The sequence below is a fragment of the Sciurus carolinensis genome, chromosome 3 (genome assembly GCF_902686445.1).
Source record: "Sciurus carolinensis chromosome 3, mSciCar1.2, whole genome shotgun sequence".
Taxonomy (NCBI): domain Eukaryota; kingdom Metazoa; phylum Chordata; class Mammalia; order Rodentia; family Sciuridae; genus Sciurus; species Sciurus carolinensis.
Window position 1 is genome coordinate 164,436,343 of NC_062215.1, and position 16,147 is coordinate 164,452,489.

General features: G+C 48.9%; 1 protein-coding gene across 3 annotated transcripts; it reads right to left on the reverse strand.

Moving 5' to 3' along the window:
* Positions 1-877: 877 nt before the first annotated feature.
* Positions 878-12,035, reverse strand: Prkag3 (protein kinase AMP-activated non-catalytic subunit gamma 3). Of its 3 annotated transcripts, XM_047546534.1 has the most exons (15): positions 11,996-12,035; positions 11,833-11,912; positions 11,177-11,216; positions 10,573-10,728; positions 9,812-10,218; positions 8,677-8,758; positions 8,492-8,550; positions 8,340-8,385; positions 8,093-8,147; positions 7,786-7,912; positions 7,470-7,635; positions 5,770-5,807; positions 5,462-5,608; positions 4,875-5,110; positions 878-4,371 (listed from the first exon to the last, which is right to left on the reverse strand). In XM_047546534.1, exons 4-14 carry the CDS (start codon positions 10,724-10,726, stop codon positions 4,994-4,996), a joined length of 1,398 nt encoding a protein of 465 aa, XP_047402490.1. In that variant the 5' UTR covers positions 10,727-10,728; positions 11,177-11,216; positions 11,833-11,912; positions 11,996-12,035; the 3' UTR covers positions 878-4,371; positions 4,875-4,993. The 3 variants fall into 3 exon arrangements, with proteins under 3 accessions (XP_047402490.1, XP_047402488.1, XP_047402489.1); XM_047546532.1 differs by lacking the exons at positions 11,833-11,912; positions 11,996-12,035 and adding an exon at positions 11,602-11,695; XM_047546533.1 differs by lacking the exons at positions 11,833-11,912; positions 11,996-12,035 and adding an exon at positions 11,602-11,685 and having other exon boundaries at positions 11,177-11,234.
* Positions 12,036-16,147: the final 4,112 nt, after the last annotated feature.

The window sequence follows — 16,147 nt, forward strand, 5'->3', positions numbered from 1 at the left end:
CAACTTACAAGGAGGAAAGATTTATTTTGGCTTACAGTTTGGGGGATTTCAGTCCATGATTGATTGACTCCATAGTTTTGGGACCTATGCCAGGACAGCATATCTTGGCAAGAGTGTGTAGTGGAGCAAAGTTGTTCATCTCATGGTGGCAGGAAGCAAAATAGAGAGGGAAGAGCTGGGTCCTCTAACCCCTTCAAGGACCTGCCCCCAATGACCTAAAGACCTCCCACTAGGACCCACCTCTTGAAGGTCCCACCACCTCCCACAGCACCAAAGGCTTGGACTAAGCCTTTGAACAAGTGAGCTTTGGGGAACATTTCAGATCCAAACTATAGTATGTGCAGAACATAAGATGTAAGTGCTGAGGAGTGAATGACATCTTGGCCACAGGGGCTAAGAGCAGAAAGCCCACAAACACAGCAGCAGTGGAAGAGGCGAATCAAAGACTCCCACACCAAGCCAGGAAAAACCAAACACAGCCTGGCCAAAAGCCTTGCACCTTGTTTGTTTTTTTCCCCCCAAGATTTTTGCTGATCAGTAATAGATCTACAGAAAAATGTACCCGCATTGGGCTGGGGATGTAGTTCACAGGTGGGGATCACTTGCCTAGAATGTGTGAGACCCTAGATTCCATCCCTGATACCAGGAAGGAGAGAGAAGAAGGAGGAAGGAAGGAAGGGAGGGAGGAAGGGAGGGAGGGAAAGAGGGAGAAAGGAAGGAAGGAAGGGAGGGAGGGAGGGGAGGGAAAGAGGAAGAAAGGAAGGAAGGAAGGAGGGGAGGGAGGGAGGGAGGGAGAGAGAAGGAGGAGGGAAGGGAAAGGAAGGAAAGAAGACCCACCATAAGTGTACGTGAAATTCTTTTGCTCATCCTGGGAGTTGAAAATGACCTCTGTCTAAGTGCATTCCATCACAATGTCCGGACAAGACCACTGTAATGTAGTGATGAAAACATCACTTTATTTGACAGTGATTTGTTCCAGCACACGTAAGAGCAACAGGATGGCTGTGATGTCATAGGTGGGTTCCTGCCCTTGAAGTTTTCTCTGTGCAGGGTGCACAGTGGCAACCCTGTTAGAGGGTTGGCACAGAGCCCATCAATGGCCAGTGATGGCACTCCCTTCCAGAGTCTGGGAATCTTGGGATCCCCCAGAGTCACAGCTAAGGGATGTCACAGTGAGGCTTCCTGAGGACCCACCCTATCTGCCTCTATAAGGAAAAAATATTAGCAGGTGTAGGATAATTGCAGATATATCTTTAACTGAAAAGAACACACTTCTTGTCACTCTCAGTCCAGCTAATTGGAATTGGTTGGTCAAATTTAGGTCAATATTTTGAGTAAGATTTTTAAGAAAACAGCTTGTCTTATATATCTAGGCAACACGCTTGTGAATAAAAATAGACAGGGCACCAGCATTACCTGGATGTCTACTTTATTAGAATGCTCATGTTCTGTAGACAGTCTAGCTCTGAAAGCATCTTGGTTTGATAACAGGAGTTTATTTCCAGGTTGGTTTTTTATGATTCCAGTTTTAATATGTCTGTCAAGCAAAAACTTTGACAGTTTGTGTCCATCTTGGGACAGACATAAATAACATTATACTGAATACTGCTGCACTTAAGGATGTTGGGGAGACGATCTGTGAGGATGCTAATAAATTACATGTCCTTAATAGCATGCTTCCATTCTTAGCCAGTGCTTGTAGACTTTTAGACCCAATCATGTGACAAATGACTTTACTATGACAATGTGGCATCCATCCTGCTTTCTCAGCACAGTCTCATGCTCATCATGTGTTAGTAATCATAAGTTTCTTGTTTTTATAGGAAATAAACATAGATGCCCAGGTTACAGTCCAAAATCTGGAAATGGGTATCTTGACAAATGAGTCCCTGGGCTCTGAATTTTACAAAGCTTCCTTGGCAATCCTGAAGCACATCCAGGGCTGAGAACAATTGAGAGGGCTGAGAGAAGAGATGGGGAAAGCAAAGAAGGCCTGGAGAGCCCGTTCCCAAGGACATGGAAACTCAGAGAGGACCTGGAGGCCTGAGGAGAAGCTGGGGGCAACAATGCCTGTTAAAGCAGCCGGGCCCCCGCTCAGGAATGGTGGGACAGCAGGCAGGCTGCACCTTAGGGCAGGGTTATTCTGAGCTAGGGCGGAAGTAGTTGCAGCCCCCATGGAAATTCTACACCTCTTTTTCTGGTAGCCATGATGGCTGTAACGGCAGGCCAGGAGTTGAGGGTCAAGCTTGGTCAGAGGAGGGATCTGAGACAGTGAAGAGGGATGGTCCCTCACAGAGGGGCCCAAGGAGGAGTTCTGCCAGGTCCCCAGGATGGTGAGCCCAGACAGGTAGAGATGTATATGTTCTCAGGAAGGTGTGAGGGGAGCCAAAGGGAAGCTGATGACTTCCTCAGCCTTGCTATCACCCCTGAAGTTCTGTCTCAGGCATAGCCATTCAAAGGCACATCGACAAGGGACCAACTTATTACACTCTCCAGCCAGCACTTGCTGGAGGCAGCCCACCCCAAGCTCCTGAAGGACATTGTCACTTGAGAGATCTTCCTTTGGCCCAGACCCAACTATCACCCCCATCCCATCCTCCCACTTGAGCCTAAGACTTCACACCTTCCTGGGTAGAGACAGAGCAGAGTCAGCACTGACTCTTGGTATCTGGCAAAGTGATTGGTGAGAAAATAACTTCATTTACTGCCTGACAGATCAAGCACAAATGTCTCCACTCTGCAACTCAGGGAGGTAATGGGGGCAAGATCACATTTCAGAAATATTAACCTACCCTTCCTGCATGAGACAACTGGAACTTCAGTACCTATTCCCCAGGGGAGGGTGACAGAGGAGAAGCCTAGTCTTGGCTTTGGAGTTTCAAAGGGTTGATCCTCAAGTGGGTGGCAAGAACTCAGGACACAGACAATGGATTTGGTGGCATATATGATGGGTTAGAGAATGAAGGCTTCCTCTCTCCCCATTGGTTAAAGATTCCATAGGTGGGGATGGGCTGGAGAAGAAGAGACTGTGGACTTTTATAGGGTCCCTAAGAAAAGAGGGAAAGTCTGAAGGGGAAGGGGTATGTATGACAAACACCCCATACAGGTCTGGAGAGTTTAGGAGTAGAAGAGCCCTGGGCCCTGTGTTCCCAGTAGACAGTAGAAAAATGGTAAGATGCAGGATAGAACAGGCTACTGACTGTACATCTCAGTATGTCAGTACATGGGCCTGGAACAGCCTCAAAGGACTTCCAAAGCCCAGAGGGATGCAGGGCCAGGAGCTAAAATGTCCTGCTTGCCCTAAGCACAGGCAGGCCCTAAGAGGTTCTGGGAGTGAGGGAGCACGTGGGAGTGACCATGCACATCAATGGCCGACCAACCACCAACCAGATGGGAACGGGGATGTTTTAGCAGGTGTTGGCATGGTGGATGCTGGACTGAGGAACACATCCTTACACTACTTAAAGCCCCCAAAGCTTAGTCCCAGGAAAACATGGGGAAAAGATCCCAAATTGACTGAGATTAATTTCCACCACCTGGTATGGGGTTCATAATAGAAACTGCATTCAGTGTCAGAAAAATAGGTGTTTCTTGCAGGTTAGAGTTTGTAGACTGGGTTTTACCTACCACGTAAATAATTAATAAATATTTTATGATTGTCACTTTAAAGAAAAGATTTTTAAAAAGTCAGTGGAATAACATTCTATGCACCAAAGAAATGCCATTTGTTGCTTTTGTCAATTGCAGGCTTTTCCTTCAAGTTTTTACATTCAGAAAGTCATAAGTTCAGGTTAAACAACTAGCATTTTGAGTGGAATCTATAAAATACAAGTTCATGGCTTGTTCTTTTTGCATTTGTCTGATTGCTTATTCTCAGGGTTCCAAATACAAGGCCATCTGTCACTGGTGAGAGATAAGTAGTTTTCTGGACTACCATGGAGAGAGGACCTCATGCCAACAGACAATTCTACAATTAACTATTGTTCCATTGTGACCCTAGCAGCCCTAAAATGACAATGCCAGGAGGGCAGTGGCAAAGTTGTGGGGAGCCACTAAAGTGGTACCCACAGGGAAAGAATGACTGGGACTCCCAGGAGCTTGGGGCACGAGCCAAACAGTCCAGAAGCCAAGGAGTCCAGAGTCCTCAATAAGCCCACAGGCTCTGACCAGCTGGGATCCAGGTGGGGGAAAGGCATATGAGTGCATATGGGGCACAGATGGCCCTGGGGTAGTTCCAGTGCCTCTGCTTCAGGGACTTCCAGACTTGACTCAGTTGTTCTCCTTAATGTCATCATACAACAGTGACTGGGCATGCCCAAGAACTTTTGGGAGTATAGACAGGGCAAGGAAAATCAGGGAGGCTGGAGAAGCCTGTGAGGAAGAGAGAAGGGAAGATAGTGACCAAACAGGGAGGGGAGTTGCCTTCCCAACAGGGCGGCCATGACATCCACTGTCAATAGTTGGAACTTGTGCCCCATCTTTCTGCAAACCTGTAGCAGACATGTTACCAGGAAAGAGTCTGAAATCACATTAAATTTACCGAGGTAAGCACTAGGTGGAAACTCCCTACTTTGAGTTTTAGTTCTTACTGAGGATGGAAATTCTATTTGACAAAGGTTTCTTGGCTTGCTTCCTCCTGATGCAATTCCCTGCAGGTGGGAATCAAATGATGAGAGGGTACCTATAGCCTGTCCACCCGCTTAGGGAGGCCTCCATGACCTCAGCTTGGAAGGGGACAAAATGGAAGCCTGTGAGTTTCCAGGGGCCTGCTAGGCTATGAGAGGGACCACTGCGATCTTCATAGTGCCCCAATCTGAGATCTTGGAGTCCAAAAAGTTGGAGGAGCTGATCCAATGGCCAGGGGCAAAGCCTACCTGGACCAGAGCTGAACTGGCAAACAGGTGAGGGAAGATGAAGTCTGAGTCCCCCGGCTCCCTTCATTGTCTTCAGGGTGTGGAAGGCGAGGGGTATGGGAGTGTGGACTCCGGTCTTCTCAGGCACCGAGGGCGTCAATGCCAGCAGGGCTGAGCACCAGCGCCTGAAGGATGTCGGAGAGGGAGACCACGCCCAGGAGATGCTGGGTCTCGTCTACTAGCACCAGCCGGTGTACCTGTGGGTCCACATTGTTCAGTGAGGAGCAGAGCCTTTGGTCCCCAGGCAGCTAACCAGCACCCCCATCCCCCACCGCCAATAAGCAGGGGAAACAGTTTGACATAACTGGAGGATAACAAGAGGATGTCTCCTGGGAACCATCTGGCAATGTCTCTGAGCACTCAGCTGACTGTGGCCCTTGGCACAAGAACTCCATGGACAGGACTAGGTGCATACCAATGTGGATGCCAAGACTTGGTCTTAAAATGGGAGGACAGGCCAGGTGTCTACTGTACAGGGATGGCTGGAGCCAAGCATGGAAGAACTGGGCCATCTGTATTGGGGGCATTCCTGGAGAGGCACAGGGTACCTGTTCACGAGCAATCCTGTCAATGACTTCTCCCAGGCTCTCATGGGGCTGGCAGGAAAGGACTCCCTCCAGACACAGCGTCCTCTGGCGCAGGGCCTCTCCCACACTCATGTCTAGGTGGTTGTAGGTTTGCTGGGCAGCCAGATGCTGGTGCAGGGAAAGAAGGAGAGTTTCGAGACACCGCCTTGCTCAAACTCCACCTCACCAATGGCACCCCTTACACTTTTATGAAGTGTGTCCACAGATGCTCCTCATCTGTCCTCATACCACAGCCTCCCTTCAGCACCCCAGGCCCCACAAACACTTACGATCACATCAAAGCGGGAGTAGAGTCCCACGACCTGACCTGCAAGGGAAGGAAGAAGAAAGACAAGGAAGAGGGCCACATCAGGACCAGGGTGCTGGGCAGAGGTCCTGGACCCGGCTCTTGGAGTGAACTCCTTGACATCCTCCAGGCTGTGGCTTTATACTGAGGCATCAGGTCACCCCTTCCTGAGCCACGGACCAACCTGGCATCACAGAGTGAGACCACCATCTCCTGCCTCCTGAGCAGATGCAATAGGAGAACAGCATATCACCTATGAAGTGAGTATGCAAGTCCCAGATGTGTAGTGCCCACTCATCAAGCCTTTAGATCTCATTTCCAGTTTCCAGAAAATGGAAGCAGAGAATAAGGTGAAGGCCACCTCTAGGAAGCAAATGGACAAACTAGAGGAGGGATAGTCTATAAGACAACCTATCTGGGTTCTTCAACTCACCTGTATTATAAAAAATAAGGGGAAAGGGAACAGTTTTAGATTTAAAGAAACTTAAGGGACAAAAGACAAAAATGCAAAATATGGACTTTTAGTTGGATACTGGTTTAAAAAACTAAATTGTAAAAAAAGAAATCTAAAAAAATTCTTGGGAGAAATTGGGAAATGAGAATAAGCATTGGACCTTAAGATCTAACATTAATAAATTATTCATGGTTTTGTTAGGTAGTGTAGAAATTATATTAAGAGACATCAAAGAAAGTAATTAGGGGTGAAATGATAATATTGTCTATAATTTAAAATACTTTAGAAAAAAGATGAATTGATTATGGCAATACATTAACAATAGTTGATCCAGGCAATGTATATATGGGGTTCATTATACAATTTTTAAAAACTCATTTGAAATTTTTCAAAGTAAAAAATAAATTAAAAGTAGTTCTTGCCAGGCATGACAGTATATACCTATAATCCCAGTAACTAGGGAAGCTGAGTCAGGAGGATGGCAAGTTCAAGTCCAGTCTTGTCAACTTAGAGAGACCCTGTCTCAAAATACAATAAAAATGGATGGATGGGGATGTAGCTCAGTAGTGGAGTATCCCTGGTTCAATCCCGTAGTGAAGGGGGAACCCCTTGATATATAGCATTATTATGGTGAAATTTTATGTTGTTGTTATTATTATTATTATTATTTCATGCTGGAGATTGAATCCAGGGGTACTATACCACTGAACAACATCCCCAACCCTTTTATTTTTTTATTTTGAGACAGGGTCTCACTAAATTGCCTAGGCCAGCCTGAAATTTGTGATCCTCCTGCCTCAGCCTCCTGAGTCACTGGGATTACAGGTGTGCACCACCACACCCAGCCAAAGAAGAATTCTTATAGTCCCTCTGCTCCTTTCTGAAACAGGAAATTGACCTCTGGCTAGGAGCCCAAGATTCCATGACCTATTTTAAGATGAACTAAAACCAAACAAAACTGGTCCTGCTGTTTCGGCTCACTATACTGATTTTATTGGAACTAATCTTGTAAATCCTGTGAGGTCAGACATATGAATCTCGGTAAGATTCCCAATTCACAAATGAGGAAACTCAAGCAAAGAAAAGTTAAGTAACTGGTCCAAGGCTTCAAGCAGTTGACTTCTACCCCACTCCACCCTGGGCCCCTAAGTTAATGCCACATGGACTCCTGCCACCCCATCCCCACCTCATGTTGTCCCACCACCCTGTTCTTGCTCTAGTGCAGGTACCAGATTCATTGACCACAGGCAGGGCAGACACACGCCGGTCCACAAAGATGTCCAGTGCTGTAAGGACAGGTGCAGTTTCTAGCACCACAGCCAAATCCCGGAATGTGCCAATACCCAAATCTTGGATAGTACGGTAGAGGAAGGAGGGCCGGGGCAGCAGGGCACCCTGGTTGGGTGGAGACAGGCAATGATCAGTGGTCAGGCAGTCCCAGGAGGACTCGGGGCTGTTCCCTCTCCCATCCCCAGGCTTGAAGACTTAACCCCTCTGGTCACCTTCCTGTGGCTCCCCCTGCCTCCCCACTGGCCCTGGGCTCACGAAAATGTGCAGGAATTTGAGCAGCCGCTTGTGTGTGAGGATGTAGAGCACTGTGCCAGAGACCGGGTCCAGGACCGGCAGACGATGGATCCGGTTCTTAATGAGGACATAGACGGCTTCGAACAGGCTGCAGAGGTGAGATCAGTGAAGGGGAGGGCAGCGTGGAAAGGGACACTATCCACTTTGGCCCCCGCAGATAGGAAGGAGGTCGGGCCACCAAGCTTGTCTCATCTGTCTGCTTTCCAGGATGGGGCAGGGGAAGGGGACAGGGAAAGAAAGCGGCCAGGTAGTTGGTGGGGATGCTTACCTGTCATTGGGAGAGATGGAGACCAGAGGCTTGAAGCAGCCTTGAAGGTAGATCTCTGCAGAAAAAGTCAGAGTGAGGCCAAGGGAGCTGCTGCTGCGTCACCCTGCAGCTGGACTGCTTGTCCTCCCCCAGGCACCCTGAGGCTCCCTATCACCTTGCACCCCGCAGGAAATCCTCTCAGCTGGCCCACCCTCTGCCTCCGGCCCTGGGCCCCAGCCTCAGCCCCATAGCCCCTCTCCCCGCTCACCCCTCCAGGTCTCGATTTTATGTTCTTCGATCTCATAGATCTGGACCTACAGGCATCGACAGGATTCTGGAATTCAGATGTGGACCTTGCAGGCACCAGGTTCCCCTCCACCCCAACACGACTGGCACCCAGGGCTTCAACCTGCTTCTTACCAGGGGGGACCTGTAGTATCTGTGCAGAACCAGGATGAAGTCCGTGATGGTGAGCATCCCTGCGGGCAGGCAAGGCACAGGGGGGAAGGTCAGCTTTCTGTCCCCGGGCGTGAGGGAAGTTAAAGGTGCCACCCTGCCAGCGCCCTTGCCAGTTCTCGCCTCCTCTCTCCCCAGCCTCTCCTCACCCACAAAGCTCTGCTTCTTGCTGTCCCATAGAGGTGCTGCCCGCACACCATTGGCCACCAGGGCAAAGAAGGCCTTCTTGATCTGAAGGATGGGACAGAAAGTGGGTGGGCAAGTCCCAAGAGGCCCTCTTCATCCCCTCTCACTGCCCCCCAGTGACCACTCCCCTGTCGCCTGCTGTCTTCTTTGTTGTTCCCACCAGTGTCCTTCCATAGGGTCTTCTCTTGGGTTCTCCTCCACAGGAGCCTGCCTGTCTTTCCCATGTCATGGCACACACTAGTCAGTACCCCTGAGGGGCACACTTACAATACAGATGAGAGGTACAGGAGGACCCTCAGCAGTGACAGCAGGGTGTGAGAAGTCCTAATTCAGAGTTTCCACTTGGAAATGTATATGTGGAGACACAGCATAATTTTTACTAATCTAAATAAGCACTAGAAGTGTAATTATTACATAATACATAATATTTGTCTCTAAAATAAAATTGTTTTTTCTCTGAATATTTTTTGTCTCTAAAATAAAATTGGCTCATCTAAGCAATACTATCTGTACATGTTGATTGTACTTTTTAATATGCATTAAAATAAATACAAAGCTATTGAAATAAAAGTATTTGTTCATGAACAAATACAAATTATGTACTGTAGGTGACACACAAACCATGCTTTGAATATACATATACCATTTGCTCGACTGTACCAATGACTAGAACAGAACCACAGACATTTGGTAGCTTAAACTAATGAAAGAGCAGGTACCAGAGATCATTCTATTTCTTTCTACTACCAAGAGTCTCCTACTCTTTGTTCCTAAACAACTCTGCAATGTCTTACACATACTTAGAAGATTACAAAGGGCTTTCACTTTGTATTTGGTTGTCCTGAGACTCTGAAACACAGGGGGCAAAGCAAGCATTCTATTCCAATTTTCAAGATAGTGGCGATAAAGTGACCAACTAAAGGTTTTGTAGATATTAAGTTGCAGAGATTAGGATGACGGAATGCTCCCAAAGAACAGAACCCCTCCCTCTCCCCCTGGGCTCCACGGTGCTAAGGAGCTCTTGAAGGGGACTTGTAGGGGGACTTGTTTTGGATGCAGCATGGAGACCCAGCTCAGATGTGGCAAGCTAGGTCTCACCTCCAGCGTGGTGTCAAAGATGACCAGCTTGGAGCTGGTTGCCATGGCATCATAGCAGGTGTGTTCCTGCATGAAGTGCATGTAGACCTGGGCCCCTGGCTTCCGCAGCTCATCCTCCCAACCCAGGCTGAGTAACGGGGCCTGTGGAGATGGGCACGGGGCAGGCCTTTCTTCCCTGGGGCCTTCAAGTTCGAAGCCCCAGGCTTCTGTGACTGGGAACTCTATGGCCAGCTCCAGATCATCTGTGCTGGAGCCGGCAGCTGAGGCTGCAGAGTGAAGGGGGGAGAGGTCCCACCCTGTGGGCGGGGTGCCCACCCTGGCCAAGGGAGCAGCTTTGGCCAAGGGTGTGGCCTCTGGGAATGTGGCTTCCAGCCTGGTGGACTCAGCAGCTGGCCTGGACAGGGGACCTGTTGGAGAAGAAGGGGGAGAAGATAGTAACTCCATCTTCAAAGCACTTTCTCATCTGCTGTCTCAGTGAGCTCATGGCAGCCTTGGGAAGCCTGGATGCTGTGACTTCATAGTGCAGTAGAGGAGCTGAGTCTCCGAGAGTCACCTCAGGTAGCTGTCTGTCCTGTCGTTCTCAGTTGGCCACACGGGGTTCTGGCTCTGCAATGCAGTTGCTCTCTCCCATGTGGGAAAACACAAGATGAGGGTTGGGTCTAACTCTGTGCTATGGAGGGATCCACCACAGAGCCCCTGCCCAGGCTTTGGTCTTCCCGCTGCCCTGGCTACCACCTCTCCAGAACTGGCCTTGGCCTTACCTTCCTCCAGACCTGATGACTCTCCTTCCTCCACAGCCTCCTGCCTTGTCCATCTCGATGCCTTGGCCCCCCGTTTCCCATGGATTATCTCTGAACTGGTGGTTGTGGCTAGTGAAGGCCATGAGGAACTGTCTCCTTGCTCTAGGAAGCTCATCTCTGGAAGGGGCAATGGGGCCGGTTTGGTTAATAGTGGGTAGTACAACAAAATCAATTAAAATGTTGTTAATAATACTATTTGCAAACTTCCAAGGAGCTTTTTCTCCACCATATTTCTCATTCCATACTCATACCAGCTTTATAAGGGAGGCATTATCATTTTCCCTATTTTATGTGTGAGGGACCAGAGGTTAAACAATTTGCCACAAATCACACAGCTAGGAGGTGGTAGAGTTAGGACTGGGGTCCAGGTCTTCAGAGGAGAGGAAAGAGGAAATGAGGAAACACACTGGGGAAAGGAGGAAGAAGGAATGGGGAGGTAGAGAGAAGGAAAAGAATCTCTCCCAACACAATTGAGGCTAGGAGCTGAGGATTGGCGTACCAGAATGGGGCAGACAAAGGAAGTGGGAGAAGATGCAGGTCCACAGAAGGGGGGCCGTCTACCTACCTTGATGCTCAGGCTCCCCTAGGCTGCTCCAGGACAGGGTCTACAGGGAGAGGAACGTCTGAAGGGGAGGGGAACACGCCTTGGGTTCCCGGACCCCAGCTCTTCTCCCCTCTCCTGGTGCAAGTAGGCACACACATACACACACACAAACACAAACACACACACACAGAAGCACACATATCTAACCACTCCTAGACACACATAAGACTACATATACGCACACAGAATGTATATACACAGGCGCCAACATGTTCCCACACACAGAGAAAATGCAGCCCAAACAACACACACACACATACACACACACACCACATACACATACCACATACACACTCCCCCCCCACACACACACACACATTCACACGCGGTGCTTTCGATCCTCGGGCCCAGTTGCCCTGGTGCCAGTCCCTCTGGGACCCCCGTACCCTGCACAGTGCGTGCTCCAGCTCGGGCTCCATGCAGCCGGCCCCAAGCAACCGCGAGCGAGTGCGCGACACCGCGGCTGGGCAGCACTATTCTGGGCCCGGCTCCTGGCGCCCTGCCCTGGCCAGATCGGTTTCTCTCTGATTGGGTGTCAGGCAGCGGGAGGGAGGGGGCCGCCCGCAGCTGCTCCAGCCCAGGAGCCCAGGGGCGGACTGGGGAGGTGAGGGGCGCACCTGCGAATCTGCGAATCTTGAATCTCGGAGCCTGGTCTTTGGCAGCCTTCCGGGTCTCCGAGGACAAATAGACGGACCTGCTGCAGAGGAGGCGGCTTGGGGTATTGAGGGAGCATGGACAGCGGGAGAGATTGGGCTCTTGCAGTCCCTGGGCCTCGCTCACCTTTGTCAGGCGCCGAAGGTCTGAAAGTGGAGGCCGTTGAGCTTAACTTTCTTCCCAGTACAAATTTCGGTAGGGGGTGGTGCTGGCTTCGAAAGGACCAGTTGTGGCCAGTGTACAGGCTGGGGATAAGATGAGGAGCTCATGCGTGCTCCTGGCAGAGCTGCCAGTGTATGCCCATATGCCTCCATTTGAGCCTGGGATCCTGTCCCTCTCTCAGGTGGAGGAGGTGGAGTGGGTGGGTCAGGAGGTGTGGAGCTACACAGGTCACCTCGAAGGTGTGAGGTGGACTTCAGGGCTTGGGGCCCAGGCTTGTCCACAGAGGGAGACACCTGTTGATATCTTCCTGTGGTTGGAGGTGTCTGGGTGTTCCGGAATCCCAACCCCCACCTCTGTGTGTACTGTCCCTACATCTCCTGGTGCCAACGGAATCCCAGCCTGGCTCTGGTGGCTGCCCACCCCCTTCCTTGGCATTCCAGGAGCCTGAGTCAGCGTCCAAATCAGGAAAGCTGACCCAGCTGCTCCTGCTCCCTTCTCATTCCCCCTCCCTTCTCACTCCCCCTCCGTTCCTCTCCTCCTTCCAGCCTCTTCCATCCTGGCCCCTGGCTTGGGAGTAGACGCTCAGTAACGAACTACTGGATTTCTTGCTGAATTTATGAAGCATATTTCCCTCCCTCCCTAGGAGCACCTGCACTGCCTGCGGGGAGGGTGGAGGAGAACAGAGCAGGAAGGGGACTTTACCTTTTCTTGTGTGTTTCAAATAGCACAGGATCCCAGTAGCCTGTCTCTATGTGGTCCCTGACGATGGAAACTTCCAAGGCACAGCTACTGGGGACATCTCAGACCGTGGACAGACCATCAGCATGTGATCTATTTCTAAGGCATCACGGATGACAGATATTTCCTGTACTTTGCAGAAATGTGACAATGGTCAACATCTTACCAGCAGGGAATATCTATCCTTGTCTGATGTTCAATCTCTAATTCTCTGACACTTATTTTAGGATTTTAAGCAGCACCCCCTCCAAATACCAAATTCTTCATCTGTTAGTGGACTGGAAAGCTGGTAGAGTGATTCTTTAAAGCATCTTCCATTTTGGGTACAATATGGCTGCTCTAGCTCTTGTCGTTAATGAACATTCTAGGAAGGAAAAGGAAAAAAAAGGAAAGGGGAACTCATGCTTTTTTCTTTTAATGCCTGACCTGGAAGTTGCTACCATTACTTACACTCACATTGCATTAGTAGTCAGGAGGTCATGACTTCACAAAAAAGGTTAGGAATCAAAGTCTTTATCATAGGTGGCTGTGTTAGACAGCCTTTCATTCCTGTGACAAAATTCCTGAGAAAAACAACTTAAAGGAAGAAAGATTTATTTTAATTTATGGTTTTAGGACATTGTCAACTGGTTCCATTGTTTCTGGGCCTGTTGTGGGGCAGAGTATCATGGTGGTTAGGAAAGAGGAAGAGAGAAAGTGAGAAAGAGTGGGGTCAAGGGGCTGGGGACAAGATACATTCCCCAACAGCACATTCCCAGGGACCCATTGCCTTCAACTCTCTCCTGCAGTCTCCACCACCTCCCAGTAGTCCATTCAGCTATGAATCTGTCAATGGATTAATCCACTGATGATGTCAGAGTCATCATGACCCAGCCACTCCCCAAAGCCCCACTTCTGAACATTGCTGCACTGGAGACCAAGCCTTCAATACGTGGGCCTCAGGAAGACATTCCACATTCAGACCCAAACTATAACAGCAGTCGTTTCAGCTAAAATTCAAGCGATTCTATTACTAAAGAAAGAAAAAGAAACAGATGTTAGGAGGTAACTGGCAGTCTGTCACAGTGTTTTGTCCTTATCCTCATAGGAAAAGACCCCAAGAAAGAAAGTAACACTTCCCAAGGTCATTTGTTAAGCAAATGACTGAGCCTATGTTTGAATCAAGTCTGTCTCTCTCCAAATCACACTTCATCACATCCAGCCAACATATTTTGGTTTGCAAGGGTGAAGATGAATGACATTTTCATGTGGAATAGTTGGGTGAATGCCAGTTCAGCTCTACCTGAGGTGGACATGCAAGGCATGCACTGTAAGGAGAGCAGTGCAATTTGGGTTGATAATCCAGGAAGACTTCCTGGAAGAGGAGACCCTGCTCCTCCCCTGCAGGGTGGAACCGAGAGAATGGAGCATAGCAGTGGTGTGAGCTGTCTGCTCTGTGCCTGTGAAGGTGACTCAGAGCATAAGGGAGTGGGGGTCAGGAGTTGGAGGTGTGGACTTGGTGGGTTCACTGCATCATGTGTCTTTGGGGATGGTCCAGAGAATCTGTAACTCATAGGAACTGATTGGAAATGCTGAGACCACTGCTGCATGTTGGTTGAAACTTGCTACTTCTAGCAAAGTCCTACAAGAGCTGGCACTTGAGCTACCTGTAAGAGGTGGTTTGACAAAGACAGCCCTAGGAAGGCAGTACCTAGGCTCCAGTCCTTTTCAAACCCATCCTGTTCAGCAGACAGTGGGAACCGATTCAGTGGGTAGACATCAGAAGAAGGGAGTTCCCTTTATAGCCATGTGTGTTTTCTCAAATAGCTTCAAGATTGCCACCATCCATTTGAGAGAAAATAGGAAGAATACAAATCCAGAGTATTCCAGCTTAAAAACCATGTTTGCATGAAACTATTGGCTGCTGCTACTCAAACATGGAACTAATCAGAAGCCTTCTAAGAAACCCTAAATCTGATCAGCAAAGACTGGTTTGACCTTCCTCTCAAATTTTCTTCCATCCCCCAAATCTACACCAGCAGGAAGAGGGCTGGGGAAGCTGTAAGGTCTGGGAGAAGGCTTGTTCCCTATGCACAGGGGACCTTGGATAAGGACCAACTTCCCACAGGGCAAAGCCAGAGACTTTGCCAAAGCCTCATAGGAAAAGACCCCAAGGTCCCCTGCAGGTTCCACCCTGCAGGGGAGGAGCAGGGTCTCCTCTTCCAGGAAGTCTTCCTGGATTATCAACCCAAATTGCACTGCTCTCCTTACAGTGCATGCCTTGCATGTCCATCTCAGGTAGAGCTGAGCTGGCATTCACCCAACTATTTCACATGAAAATGTCATTCATCTCCACCCTTGCAAACCAAAATATGTTGGCTGGATGTGATGAAGTGTGATTTGGAGAGAGACAGACTTGATTCAAACTTAGGCTCAGTCATTTGCTTAACAAATGACCTTGGGAAGTGTTACTTCCCATGTGGGAGAGCAGAAAGGGGAGATCCTCCAGAGAGCAGAACTGGGGACAACCAGATGTGTTCAACTGGATTTAATTATTGTTAGATTCCAGTGGCCACTGGATGTTTTTCATTTTTTCCTGTTCTGGGGGTATTTGATTGAGTTTATCTTATTCCTCCTCTACTGTTAATGGGACTGTGAAGGACAGGTTACCTGCCTTTTAGTTTACGGGACACCAGAACTTGAGGAACTGGTAGCGGGCACTATTCATCCCTCAGAGATCCTAAGTGCTATATCTGAGTGGAACCCACTCCTCTTTGAGGGGTGGTAAATATGTTCTGTCAGATGGATAGACTCTGGCAGAGCAATATCTATTCTCCTCTTCTTCCTCTACTAGTTAACTGAGTGCATGATGATTCTTCCCAGCTTCCTTTGTAAATAGTGTGACCACATGACTAAGTTTGACCACTGAGTTTGAGCAGCAAATATATGCAAATTATAAAGGTGTCCTTCGAAGGAAGGTGATTTTCCCTTCCTCCTGCCTGGAATTGTGATGTGAAGGTGGGAGCTGAACTAGATAGTTGAACCTAATGGTGGAAGATGCAGGACCTCCCCATCCCATCCTGGCCTGCCTACCTGTCTCTGTCAGTTTTGTGTTGCTATAGCAGAGTACCACAAAATGGGTAATAGTTAAAGAAAAGAAAATTAGTTCTCACAATTCTGGAGGTTGAAGAAACCAAGATCAAGGGTGTGCATCTGGCAGGTCCCTCTTGCTACATCATCCTGTGGCAGAAGGTCGAATGGCAAAGAAGTGTGCGTGAGACTGAGAGAGCAAGGGAAGCCCAATCCATGTTCATAACAAACCCACTCTGTGAAAACACCATGAATCCATTTCTGAGGCCAGAGCCCTCATGACCTAACCAACTCTTAGAGGCACCATAC

Coding starts and splice junctions, on each gene's coding strand:
- Prkag3 (XM_047546532.1), bottom strand. CDS start 11,634: ATGGAGCCCGAGCTGGAGCACGCACTGTGCAGG. Junction 10,729..11,176: donor AGGGGAGCCTGAGCATCAAG/GTAGGTAGACGG, acceptor TGCCCCTTCCAG/AGATGAGCTTCCTAGAGCAA. Junction 10,219..10,572: donor GTCATCAGGTCTGGAGGAAG/GTAAGGCCAAGG, acceptor CTTCTCCAACAG/GTCCCCTGTCCAGGCCAGCT.